We start from the raw sequence: 12,858 nt of genomic DNA, 5'->3' as shown, positions 1-12,858 counted from the left end.
AACTGGTCAGGTGGGCAGAACAGTGGCAAATGGGATTTAATCCAGAGAAGTGAGAGATAATGCATTTTGGGAGGGCTAACAAGGAAAAGGAATACACATTAAACAGTAGGATACTGAGAAGTGTAGAGGAACAATGGGACCTTTGAGTGCAGGTCCACAGATCCCTGAATGTAGGTCAGGTAGATAAGGTGGTTAAGAAGGCATACGGAATGCTTGTCTTTATTAGTCAAGGCATGGAATACAAGAGCAGGTGGGTTTTGCTTGAACTGTATAAAACAATGGTTAGGCCACAGCTGGAGTACTGCGAGCAGTTCTGGTCACCGCATTACAGGAAGGACATGATTGCACTGGAGAGGGTGCAGAGGAGATTTACGAGGATGTTGCCTGGAGTGGAGAATCTAAGCTATGAGGACAGATCGGATTTGTTTTCATTGGAACAAAGGGGAGATCTCATTGAGGTGTCTAAAATTATGAGGGGCCCGGATATAGTGGATAGAAAGGGCCTATTTCCCTTAGCAGAGGGGTCAACAACCAGGGGGCATAAATTTAAAGTGATTGGTAAAGGTTTAGAGGGGATTTGAGGGGAACTTTCTTCACGCAGTTTTGTGGGGGTCTGAAATTCACTGCCTGAAAGGGTGGTAGAGGCAGGAACCCTCACCATATTTAAAAAGTACTTGGATGTGCACTTGAAGTGCCGTAACCTGCAGGGTTACAGACCTCGAGCTGGAAAGTGGGATTAGGCTGGATAGCCTCTTGTTGGCTGGCATGGACACAATGGGCCGAAATGGCCTCCTTCTGAGCTGTAAACTTCTATGATTCTATGAAAAGGAGGCCGTTTTTTTGCCTAGGGTCGGCAATTCTGGTTGGATGTATTCCTGGGCATTTCATCACTTGACCTCCCATTCCCCAACCGACCCGTCCCCATGTTGCCACCATTGGTTGCCCAACACGTCCATCTTACAGTGCACCGCCTACCCACACCAGCCAGAAAGCCAACAGACTCATCACCAAGTGGATGATTCTCGACGGTCAGTGGAACAGCCGATTTCCCCATCTCCGATATAGCTAATAAACAAACGTATTCAAAGAAAATAGAAAAAAAAACTTACAAAAAAATATACCCCTATGATTTCTTTCCGAGGTTGCTTACAGTTGTGTTCAGGAAATTAATCTTTCATTCCTGGAGACTCCAGGATAATCCCAGAGGGTTGGCAACCCTATTTTTTCCCTTCATGTCTGTACCACTGCTAGCTCTACACTGGAACCTCCCAGTGGCATTTTCCTGCTCCTTTAACATTTCCCTCTGTTTATCTAACCCCCTTCTTTATTGTATTGAATCAGCTTCAATAGCCACTTGTGGTAACCTATTCCATATTCTAATTGTTTTGCATGAAAAGCAATCTTCCTTTATGCTTCTAGTACTGATCCAAATTCATGAAAAAAATCAGAGGCGACATGAGGAAAAATTTTTTTATGCCACAAGTGGTTAGGATTTGGAATGCACTGTCTGATAGGGTGGTGGATACAGATTCAATAGTAGCCTTCAAAAGGGAATTGAACAAACACTTTTAGGAGAAAAAATTGCAGGGATATGGGGAAACAGCCGGAGAGTGGGACTAACTGGATTCCTCTTCGAAAGAGCTGGTGCAGACTCAATGGGCCGAATGACCTCCTTTCTCTGCTGTACTATTGTATTCTAAATGGTTTTTCAAAAGCTTTGTCTGCTGGGAATTCTCTTACTTGCCGTCTTGTTGAGTTGGCACAGATTACCCAAGTGGAAAACTTAGGTCCGAGAAATAGGCTAAAAGCGAGAGACAAAAGAGAGAGAGAGACAGATATACGGAAAGATAGAAAGATGAGAGAAACAGAGAGCAGAAGACAGCGTGTGTGGGGAAAGTGGTGATGAGTGGCAGATTGAGAGGGAGGGAGGGAAGAGGACAGAAGTGATAGGGGAAGGAGAGAGAGAGTGTGTAAATCCAACCCAGACAGGTTTATCCTTCCATTCTTGACTGACGCTCTGTTTACCCAACTTCCATTTGTTCAAAAGCTAAAGCAGACCAAAGAAAAAGTTAAACAAACCAAAACCAAGTGAACAGCTCTCAGCTTGGTACAAATGTAGGTGAGCTTATACTTTTTAATCATTGATTATTCCAATTGTGATAACTTACTTGGTCCATCCACTTCTTCCAGTCCTTTCTTCCAGGTGCAAAACAATCATAAACATGTGTGTATTTCAGCTCCTTTCCTCCTAGAATGTTTCTTACTGTCTTCCAACCTGATTGGCCAGTCGTACAAGGCCAGGGTTCTCATCCGGGCGTGTAGCTAACCCCGCCATTCATTTGAAGAATCCGCAGCAATTACACCCTCCAGCTTTACATGGACATACACCTTCATTCTGCTTTACATGGTATAATGTCTCTCCTTATAAAAGAGCACATCTTGTGATTTATTATGAGCAGGACCGCAGGAGGTTCATTGGTAATGTATTAAAAATAAGACTGGCCCCGTGTGAACATCGCACTTAGTTAAAGGTTGTGTGTTCCAGCTGCAACTGGAAGTTGACAAACATATTCCTTGCAAGGGCAACCGATCTTATATTAACTGTACTGTTATGTCTGGTTTAACATTGCAGACTTGCTACTGTACGACTGAATGTTCATGTGACAAGATCTGGGTAAACTTATGATCTACTCAGCATACAGTACCTTGTGAAATAAATTCAATTAACAGATATTACAAACTGATTCATGAAAGTGCTTCTGCCATTAACAACTTGCATTTATATAAGCAGCTTTAATTGTGTAAAAGGTCCCAAGGCACTTTACAGCAGCATTATCAAACAAAATTTGACAACAAGCCACATAAGGAGATATTAGGACAGGTAAAGAGGTTGGTTTTAAGTTGTGTCTTAAAGGAGGAGAGCTCGAGAGTCAGAAAGGTTTAGGGAGGGAATTCTAGAACTTGGGGCTGAGGTCAAAATAAGCTAACTTATCAGAGACCAGTTATCAAATATAGGAGCTATATTTCTCAAATACACATGGAAATACTCAGCCATCGGGAGCACTTGCATTTTCTTGTTGCTAATTTTGCAACTGTCTATTGCTTTTCTGATATTTGTGCGTTCAGTTCAGCATTTATAGCAATGGTACAAAGCCCTTCAAGATACGACACATTGGAAAGAAAAATGGATGCCACCACTATACTGTGTGTAAAAATAGCTCAAATGAAGTGGAAAGGGATTTGGGGTAGTAGTGCATTCGGTTCTTAACATTCAATCACTGGAGCAGCAATAAACAAAGGACGCTGACTTCTTTTTGCTGGGTCAGTTGTGCACAAGTTGTAAGGTGTCATGCTAAAACCAGTGTCTTGATAGAACCTCTTGCTTGAGTAGATGTTCAGTTTTGGTCACAATGTCATAAGGGAATCTAATGAAACAGTGCAGAGAAAAGCCATAAGGCTGATCCCTCGTGGTAAAGGACAGAATTACAGGGAAAGCTTAAAAAAAAAACTGGGGCTCTTGAAAGGAAGTGACCAAGAGGGGACCTTAAACAAAATACTAAAATCAATTAAATCAGGGTAATCCAGAACACTGTCTGTTTAATTCTCCGGACCACTCCCACTCTGACCTCGGCCTCCTACACTGTTCCAATGAAGCTCAACGCAAGCTCGAGGAGCACCTCATATTTCAATTAGGCACTTTACAGCATCGCAGACTCAACATTAAGTTCATTAATTTCAGATCCTAACCTCTGCCCCCATTTGTTCAGATGGCAGCTGTTGCTAATGTTTCTGATATTCCCATTTATACCTCCTTTGAACCCATCTTTTGTTCATTTACTTGTCCCATTACCTTCTCCTTTTGCCTTTCACCATCATCCTTGTCATTTAATCTCTCTGGCCTTCCCCCCCTATCACAAACCTTCCCTTTTGTTCTTTCCTCCCCTCCCACGTTTCCCTGCCTCTGTATTTGCTTAAAACCTGTTACATCGCTAACCTTTTCCAGTTCGCTTGAAAGGTATTTGGCCTGAAACATTAACTCTCTTTCTCTCCACAGATGCTGCCAGACTGCTGAGCATTTCCAGCATTTTCTGTTTTTAATCCAGAACACTACTTCAGCTTAAACTAGGATACTAAAACAAGCAGGTACAGGTTAAAACTGGCGGAAGGGAAACTTAGGACAGATGTTATGAAGTACTCCTTCATGCAGTGTGATCAACAGTTTGAATGGTCTTCCAAGTAGGGAGATTGAAGCAAACATCTGAGGCTCATTAACAGAACGTGATTGGGGGGGTAGAGAGTGGTGTAAGTTCTTCTTTATTCAGGATGGATGAGCTAAGATGGATTGAATGCCTCACTCACTTGTATTTATCTTGTGATTTAGTGATTACTTTTTCTTCCATTTGGAGCATTTATTACATCCAGCTTTAGTAGTTGGATTGTTAATTCATAGTATTTTCCACAAATATGTTCAATATGTCCAATAATTTTGTTGATGTCTTTTGCTTTTATAGATTTTAGCACACAACAAAAAGGTCTACTTTTTAGTCAGAATTTAAGCTTATTTTGTGTCATAAATAACACAAAAGATTATTCACTGAGACTCAAATGAAATTAACAATCCAGCATAGCTATCCCTTTAAAACAAGCGCACACTGCTTTTTAAAGAAATAAACTGGTAGCCAAGCATAATCATCCCACCAGCATTCCAGGCAGCTGCTAATGCCTGTGACAGATCATCATCAACATAAGCAGTCCCTCAGAATCGAGGAAGACTTGCAAACAGAACAAATTCACTGAATTACTTTTTATTCACTCACAAAGAAACTTTAAACATTCTTTGGTCTTGTTAAAAAAGATGGCACATTTATTGCTACATAAATGTTATATATACATAATATGTTTTCTGTCGTCACTGACAGAATTTTTTTTTAACTTTTTGCTGTTGCATGGAAAGGTTCATCAACAATACCTTAAATTTGACACGGGTACAAATCTGCATCAACCAACAATGGAAACTGGAGAACAAGATGTGAAGCAACTTATCTCAGACATTTAGCGTGTACGATACTCCATAGGTACTACACAGTTTAAGCTAGAACCTACAATATTCTTAGGATGTTATTTTATTTTCTGATATTAATGGACAGGTTATGGTAAATAACCCTACACTTTTGCTACCTAATATAGTAAAATAAAGTAAGAAACTTTTTTACTGAAAACTTTTGATTTCAAAAATCTAGAAAGAGTAATATTTAGAATTCAAGAAATTTTCTTACAAGATTATTGTATAAAAGACTAGCTACAGTGAAAAATAAGCCAAATGTTTTCTTTTTTTTTCTTTTTGAAGCAAAGCTTCTGGGCATAATGCAGTCTATTGTAGCCAAAGGGAAAGGAAGCTTAGAACCAGTCTCAGAAGAGAAGGCCAGGAAGTGGCACGTGATCACTTTAGCACGTATTAAGCAACTGTTAGCTCATAAACAACGAACTGAAGAACAAGGCCACAGATACAGTAAATTAGGTGTTAACTGTTCTTGAATTAGTCAGCATGAATCAATTAAAATGACAAAATCATATACAATTGTCAAAAAAGAATTCATTCGTGGAGAACCCTTCCAAAACAAGTGTTCAGCATTCCTATCGGCCTGCCATGGCAACTTATACAAAATTTGGTCTTCGTTGCCTTAGTGCTTGGAACAAAGGAACGCATTATTTGTTCATTCTGTTGAGCCAATTGCCAACAATTACAGACAACATTCAGATAACAGTAAGTAACCTTGTCAGATACTTTCTCTCCTATGCTCTTTTTAAATGGAAGACAGTTTACATGGAAGCTAAGGAACATGAATCCATAAAAATGGAGACCAGCCGGAGTGGAATCACAAAGAAATTGTAAGTGGTTTAAAACAACTCGTATGAGTTAATGCCACGATGCATTACTGGCTGCATCAGTCTTTGGATCCCTCTCCACTGATGAGCCACGCAGATAAGGAGATATCAAAAAGAAAGTATGGTCTCAGAAAGCTGGTGACCGTTGCTCCTTTTTCCCTCCAGAATTTTAATTACGCTGACAGCACTACTTTGTTCATTGTCAACACTACTGGCCCTGGTGAACCAAGGATTTTATGAGCTCTCAATCGCTTTACGAGCCTGAAACCTTTGTTTTGCATCTGTGCTTAATTACAGCAAACACTTTCACATATACTAAATGTAGTATTAACTGCTTGAAAAACAAAGCAATTCTAAAATTAGAAATGTTCTAATTTACACTTCACGTTACAAGTTTTACTATGAAGCCTAGAAGCTTAAAAGTTTGTATAATTACAAATAAAACAAATAAGAATGGGCATTTACTTGAAAGTTTGAAGAAAGCTAACCTTATTTTCAAGCTAAATGATGCTATGGTCAGACCTGCCCTTTTTCAATAAAAGCACATTTTGCAATGATAGCAAATTGCTCGTGACACAGGCATTGAACATAATGTCAGAGAAAGAAATTACGTGACCACAACTGTTCAGATAGCCAGAGAACAAAAAATAAACACTCTAACAAGGAATTTTCTGATACATGGAAAATGCTATTTGTGTGGCCAAAGGAATGGAGAGGACAATGAAGACTCTTCCCTCCCTTTTTTAAGACACTAATAGGTTCTGGGAATGCTAGGGGTTAGAGGTTGTTTCTGCTTTGTTCTCTACATATGAACAGCTGTGACAGATACTAGCATCTGCCCAGCTGAGAATGAAACAACAGAGATTTGAACATTTCCCTTTCAAAGTAGACCTTATAGTTCAGTAGCAATAAATAATTTATTTTGTCTCAAATGCATTTCATCAACCATCAAGTTTAGGCACAAGGCAACTTCCACAAACAGTGGAATCATTGCAACAGTCTCTGATTGTGTGGAAGCAACACTGCCTGCAACAGATTGATATGTACTATTATGGGCCAAAATTCAGATTTGGGAATAACAGGTTTTCAGCGGCTTGAACGTAATGCCATATTGATCAAGAGATTGCTTCTGGGTTTCTGCTTCAAGTGCGTTATGTTTTCCAACTGTGGCTTCATGAAAGAAAGTTAGTTGGCTGGGTCCTTGTATGGAAAGATGACTCATTTGTTATTTTACAAAAATGATCCAGAATTCTGACCTGCAAGAAAAAAAATAGAACGATTCAGTAAGTTTGTAATTCATACTTAAGAAAAAAAAATCACTAATGATAGTAAACAAACATTTCATAAGAACATAAGAAATAGGAGCAGGAGTAGGCCATACGGCCCCTCGAGCCTGCTCCACCATTTAATACGATCATGGCTGATCCGATCATGGACTCAGGTCCACTTCCCCGCCCGCTCTCCATAACCCTTTATTCCCTTATCGTTTAAGAAGCTGTCTATTTCTGTCTTAAATTTATTCAATGTCCCAGCTTCCACAGCTCTGTGGCAGCGAATTCCACAGATCCACAACCCTCTGAGAAGAATTTCTCCTCATCTCAGTTTTAAATGGGCAGCCCCTTATTCTAAGATTATGCCCTCTAGTTCTAGTCTCCCCAATCAGTGGAAACATCTTCTCTGCATCCACCCCACCAAGCCCCCTCATAATCTTATACGTTTCGATAAGATCACCTCTCATTCTTCTGAATTCAATGAGTAGAGGCCCAACCTACTCAACCTTTCCTCATAAGTCAACCCCCTCATCTCCGGAATCAACCTTGTGAACCTTCTCTGAACTGCCTCCAAAGCAAGTATATCCTTTCGTAAATATGGAAACCAAAACTGCATGCAGTATTCCAGGTGTGGCCTCACCAATATCCTGTACAACTGCAGCAAGACTTCTCTGCTTTTCTACTCCATCTCCTTTGCAATAAAGGCCAAGATTCCATTGGTCTTTCTGATCATTTGCCGAACCTGCATACTAACCTTTTGTGTTTCATGCACAAGTACCCCCAGGTCCCATTGAACTGCAGCACTTTGCAATCTTTCTCTATTTAAGTAATAGCTTGCTCTTTGAGTTTTACTGCCAAAGTGCATGACCTCACACTTTCCAACATTATACTCCATCTGCCAAATTTTTGCCCATTCACTTAGCCTGTCTATGTCCTTTTGCAGATTTTGGGTGTCCTCCTCACACATTGCTTTTCCTCCCATCTTTGTATCATTAGCAAACTTGGCTATGTTACACTCAGTCCCTTCCTCTAAGTCGTTAATATAGATTGTAAATAGTTGGGGTCCCAGCACTGATCCCTGCAGCACTTCACTGGTTACTGATTGGCAACCCGAGAATGAACCATCTATCCCTAGTCTCTGTTTTCTATTCATTAGCCAATCCTCTATCCATGCTAAGATATTACCCCCAACCCTGTGAACTTTTATCTTGCGCAGTAACCTTTTATGTGGCACCTTGTCAAATGCCTTCTGGAAGTCCAAATATACCACATCCACTGGTTCCCCTTTATCCATCCTGTTCGTTACATCCTCAAAGAATTCCAGCAAATTTGTCAAACATGACTTCCCCTTTCTTTAATAATAGACTCCAACGTCTTCCCAACCACAGATGTTAGGCTAACTGGTCTATAATTTCCTGCTTTTTGTCTGCCTCCTTTTTTTAAATAGGGGTATAACATTTGCAGTTTTCCAATCTGCTGGGACCTCCCCAGAATCCAGGGAATTTTGGTAAATTACAACCAATGCATCCACAATCCCTGCCGCTACTTCTCTTAAGACCCTAGGATGCAAGCCATCAGGTCCAGGGGATTTATCTGCCTTTAGTCCCATTATCTTACTGAGTACCACCTCCTTAGTGATTGTGATTGTGTCAAGTTCCTCCCCCCTTATAGCCCTTTGACTATCCGATGTTGGAATATTGTTAGTGTCCTCTACTGTAAAGACTGATACAAAATATTTGTTCAGAGTTTCTGCCATCTCCATGTTCCCCATTACTAATTCCCCAGTCTCGTCCTCTAAGGGACCAACATTTACTCTAGCCACTCTTTTCCTTTTTATGTACCTATAGAAACTCTTGCTATCTGTTTTTATATTTCGTGCTAGTTTACTTTCATAGTCTATCTTATCTTTCTTAATCATTTCAAGTAAACTCTAAACAGGATATCCTCAATTTGCCATTTTACATCTGCAGTGACTTCTTACACTGTTCTTTAATATGTTGTAGTTCTGATATTACTCCTGCTACCCCTCTTAAAATAATCCTTAGATTTTTGAAAAGCTCTTCAAAATTTACAAGGGAACTCCATATTCAGTTTTCATATAAAAACTGTTCAAGGAACAATACTTTTTTCAATTGTTAATGTCACTGAATATTTTAACTCGATCTGTACATAATTGTTTATTAACTATCTTGTTCAAAATTTGTTCATTATATGTAAATGCACACAGCTTTGTAAAATGTAGAAATTTTCCTGACCCAAATTATTGCACAGCTATTCACAGACTGAACTGGCAATATTTTTCAGGTCAAAGTACTCCTTGGTATTTTCCTAGTTTAGGTTACTCCCGCAAAAAAACATTCTACTGTTAACTCAATACTCAATATTGTGCACTTAATTCTCTTGGGACTTTTTGAAAGAATATCTGTGTAATCTTAACATTCTATCAGAATGTGCAGAATTCCCCCTAGCCTTCTACAACTGAAATCAAACATCTGTAGTACTGCCACAAACTGTTCATTTTCAATCAGCTCCTCACACATAATCAACTTACTACATTACAACAGTGATATACTTCTTCACTTGCTGTAATCCGCTTTGGAACGTTCTGAGGAAATGAAAGACGCTATATAAATGCAAAGGGAAGAAAACAGAAAATAATATGTAGGGGATTGATTGCAGAGCTATCTATGGAATCTCTCATCGGTTTGGATTGCATACACACATGTAATTCACCAATAAACATTATTGTTATTACATATGTATATAAAGTTCAAACACTGGATAATACATCGAATACAAGGCTACAGCACTGCATCTGCTTATTCCACAGTTTCTATAAATATAAATCACATCATAAAGTGACTTGATAAATGTTTGTGAACATTTAAAGTTAGATACAAAAGCAGAATATTCATTGTGTAAATAATATTTTATACAATATTCCAAGTTTCATTAGTGCTAATCCATTTCAAACAAGCTTTCTGAATTTAGTGAAAGCTTCTGTAATTTACATTTTTTCCTCAATGTCATGTGAACAATGTGCAGGAAAATTGCAGAACTTAGAAAATGTGATGCAGGGATTAAGTGTTAGCTTCAATAAATATACTGAAAGGGGTACCTGGCAGTTTACATATGACCCATAGGGTTGGTAGTGTCGCTGAGTCCAGAGTGAACTGCAGGGTGTGGTGGTGGTCCCTCTGCTGATGCGACAGAAGCCTTCTCCGCTTCTCTCCTTTTAAGGCAGGCTGCTTTTGGATTCAAGTTCCTCTCTACACATTTACAAGAATAAATACATTCGGACTAAATGGAAGTATCAATAATACATGTAGAATATGTCATGTATTCAACCAGCATTGTAACCCATGTATAATCTGACCTAAGTTGTACACTGTGAGAACAATGACCACTAGGTGGGAGACACTCCTAACCTGGACCTTCAGGTAAAAAAGGGGAAGCTCCACCCACCTGCATCATTATTGGTGGCGTCCTGGTGTATGAACTGTATACGTGCTCCACATGAACTTGCTGAAATTCAGCTTCCAGCGATTTCCCCCAGCGTTCATTTCTGCAATTTCTGCAGGTATTTTGCTCATCTCTGCAAACTCCGGCCAAGTGTGTGCCTCCATGCCTCCAACATGAGCTGTTGTTGGAAACTAAAGGTTTCCAGTCGATCGTCCCTGACTGCCCCTGTTATTGTCCTTGAGTGCACCATTAACAGGTGTTGATGGCCCCATTACTGGCCGCATTGTCCCTTGCAATAGCGTGAATCACCGTTCAGCTTGCCATTGTCTCTGTTGAACTCCCCCTCTGGGTTCGACTACATGTTGGGGCATGCCCGACTGCCCTTGTCTGCCTGGAGAACTGTGTGCTGCTTTAACAATGTTGAATCTCTGTCCCAACCATTCCTTAACACAGTACCTCTTGTCTGTTCTGCTCGTGGCCATGCTCGCGTGGTTTAAATCCCAGTTTCTCGTCGCCCTTGATAGGTCCTTACTATCCAGTATAAATGCACACGAGGCCCATGCTTGAGAGGTCAGTCTGTGACCTGTCCTTTATTCCTTAGCACTCCAAGTGATGAAGGTGGGTGGAGCTTCCCCTTTTGTACCTGAAGGTCCAGGTTAGGAGTGTCTCCCACCTAGTGGTCATTGTTCTCACAGTGTACAACTTAGGTCAGATTATACATGGGTTACAATGCTGGTTGAATACATGACAAAATAATTCATGGTTGTGTTACAAGGCAATGATGCATGCAGATTCAATTGCACTCATTTTACTAATGTTATCTGAACACCAAAGACAATATGTCTGTGAAAAGCCTTATTTTTCTTTAAGATAAATTCACTGGTTGACTGCTTGGTTGAGTGGCTCAATGAAGCTCATTTTGTTACCCATGCAGCTCAGATACCTGAGCGTACACTTTGGAAACAAGTACTTTACGGTGAGCTGAAAAATGTCCTTGTGGTGTGTAGGAGTAGCATCACAAAAACATGTTGAAAGACACCCGCAAAGCAGCCCTACCAATGCCCAAGACATGGCAATGGATAGGCCATGATGGTACACTATTGCCTCTCACTTTGAAGGCAAACGCCTGTGAGAGTTGAGCATACAACAAGAAAACCACAAAAAAAATCAGCTGCATTAATCAACTAGCTTTAAACAGGACACTTACTGCTGCAACCAGTGCAAGAAGATTATGGCTCCTGCCTTGAGCTGATCAGTGACCAGAGGATGTACTGCAGGAGCAGAAAAACCTCTGATGATCCCAGTAGTCCTCAATAATGACGGACCACCATGATCCCACAACTGAATTACGTGGACTGAATAACAGCTCTGTGGTTTTTATTTCACAGCAGGTTATCGTAAAATAGCATATAATGAACACATTAAAATATTGTCCCAGGATTCACAGGAAGCCCTTTTGCAAGGTGAAGTTCAGTAAGTGAAACTGATCCTTATTAGTATAAGCAGTCCTCATAGTTTTTGCATCCCTTACTGACCTGTACCTCACATCTGCAAGCTATAGGAAAACACAGGGGAGCAACATAAAAATTGTCAACATTAGCTTGCCCCACAAGCCCAGTCTCATCAACTGATCAGAAAGCAGTATTAATAATGGCTCAGATAGTAGTTGACGATGACCCATGGATGTGAACAGCTCCCAGAGGAAATTATAAGAGCATGCTTTTTAAAAACTTAATTGCGAGAACCTTTGGAAAGATTTTAAAAAATCCAGCTCTGCAGATTTCACTAAATGATGATCTAAGCATGGAATTTATCACCTTATATGTAAATAAAAGTGTGTGCACTACCGCTAACATTGAGATCAGTTAATCATGGCAGTGTCGTTTATGTCTTTATAACATTGGGCCATAATTTTCAGCCCCTACGGGCACATATGAGGTGCGCATGCGTCCATAGGGGCCATGCAAGTTCCGGGTTTAGGCGTGCACTGTACATGTGTGAAAACCCGGAACTTGCGATCCGTCAAGAATTCTCTTGATAGGTCCTCCACGTTCCCGGGAAAAAGGGCTCCGCAGTAGGAGAGTTGGGCTATTTGCTTAAGGCCTGCTTTTACCAGCGTACGAATTTTAAAAAAAAATTCATTAATTTAAACACTAAAACGCATGTACAATAAGGAAACGTTATTTTTAGCCCCTTTAAAACATTTAAATACATTTTTCAAAAAATTTAATTTGTTTAA

The 12,858-nt window shown here is 40.0% G+C and overlaps 1 protein-coding gene across 8 annotated transcripts in view; it reads right to left on the bottom strand.

Moving 5' to 3' along the window:
- Positions 1-4,842: 4,842 nt before the first annotated feature.
- tcf12 (transcription factor 12) overlaps positions 4,843-12,858 on the bottom strand; it is a 318,722-nt gene continuing 310,706 nt past the window's right edge. For all 8 annotated transcript variants that reach the window (XM_070858349.1, XM_070858348.1, XM_070858350.1 and 5 more), the window contains 2 exons: positions 10,276-10,426; positions 4,843-7,142 (listed from right to left, as the gene is read on the bottom strand). In XM_070858349.1, the coding sequence (XP_070714450.1) occupies positions 10,284-10,426 (143 nt within the window). In that variant the 3' untranslated portion in view covers positions 4,843-7,142; positions 10,276-10,283. The remainder of the gene's footprint in view (positions 7,143-10,275; positions 10,427-12,858) is intronic.

Source organism: Pristiophorus japonicus, chromosome 17 (genome assembly GCF_044704955.1).
Source record: "Pristiophorus japonicus isolate sPriJap1 chromosome 17, sPriJap1.hap1, whole genome shotgun sequence".
Classification (NCBI taxonomy): domain Eukaryota; kingdom Metazoa; phylum Chordata; class Chondrichthyes; family Pristiophoridae; genus Pristiophorus; species Pristiophorus japonicus.
The sequence above is the reverse complement of the archived record's forward strand: the minus strand, read 5'-3'. Positions and strand labels throughout refer to the sequence as shown.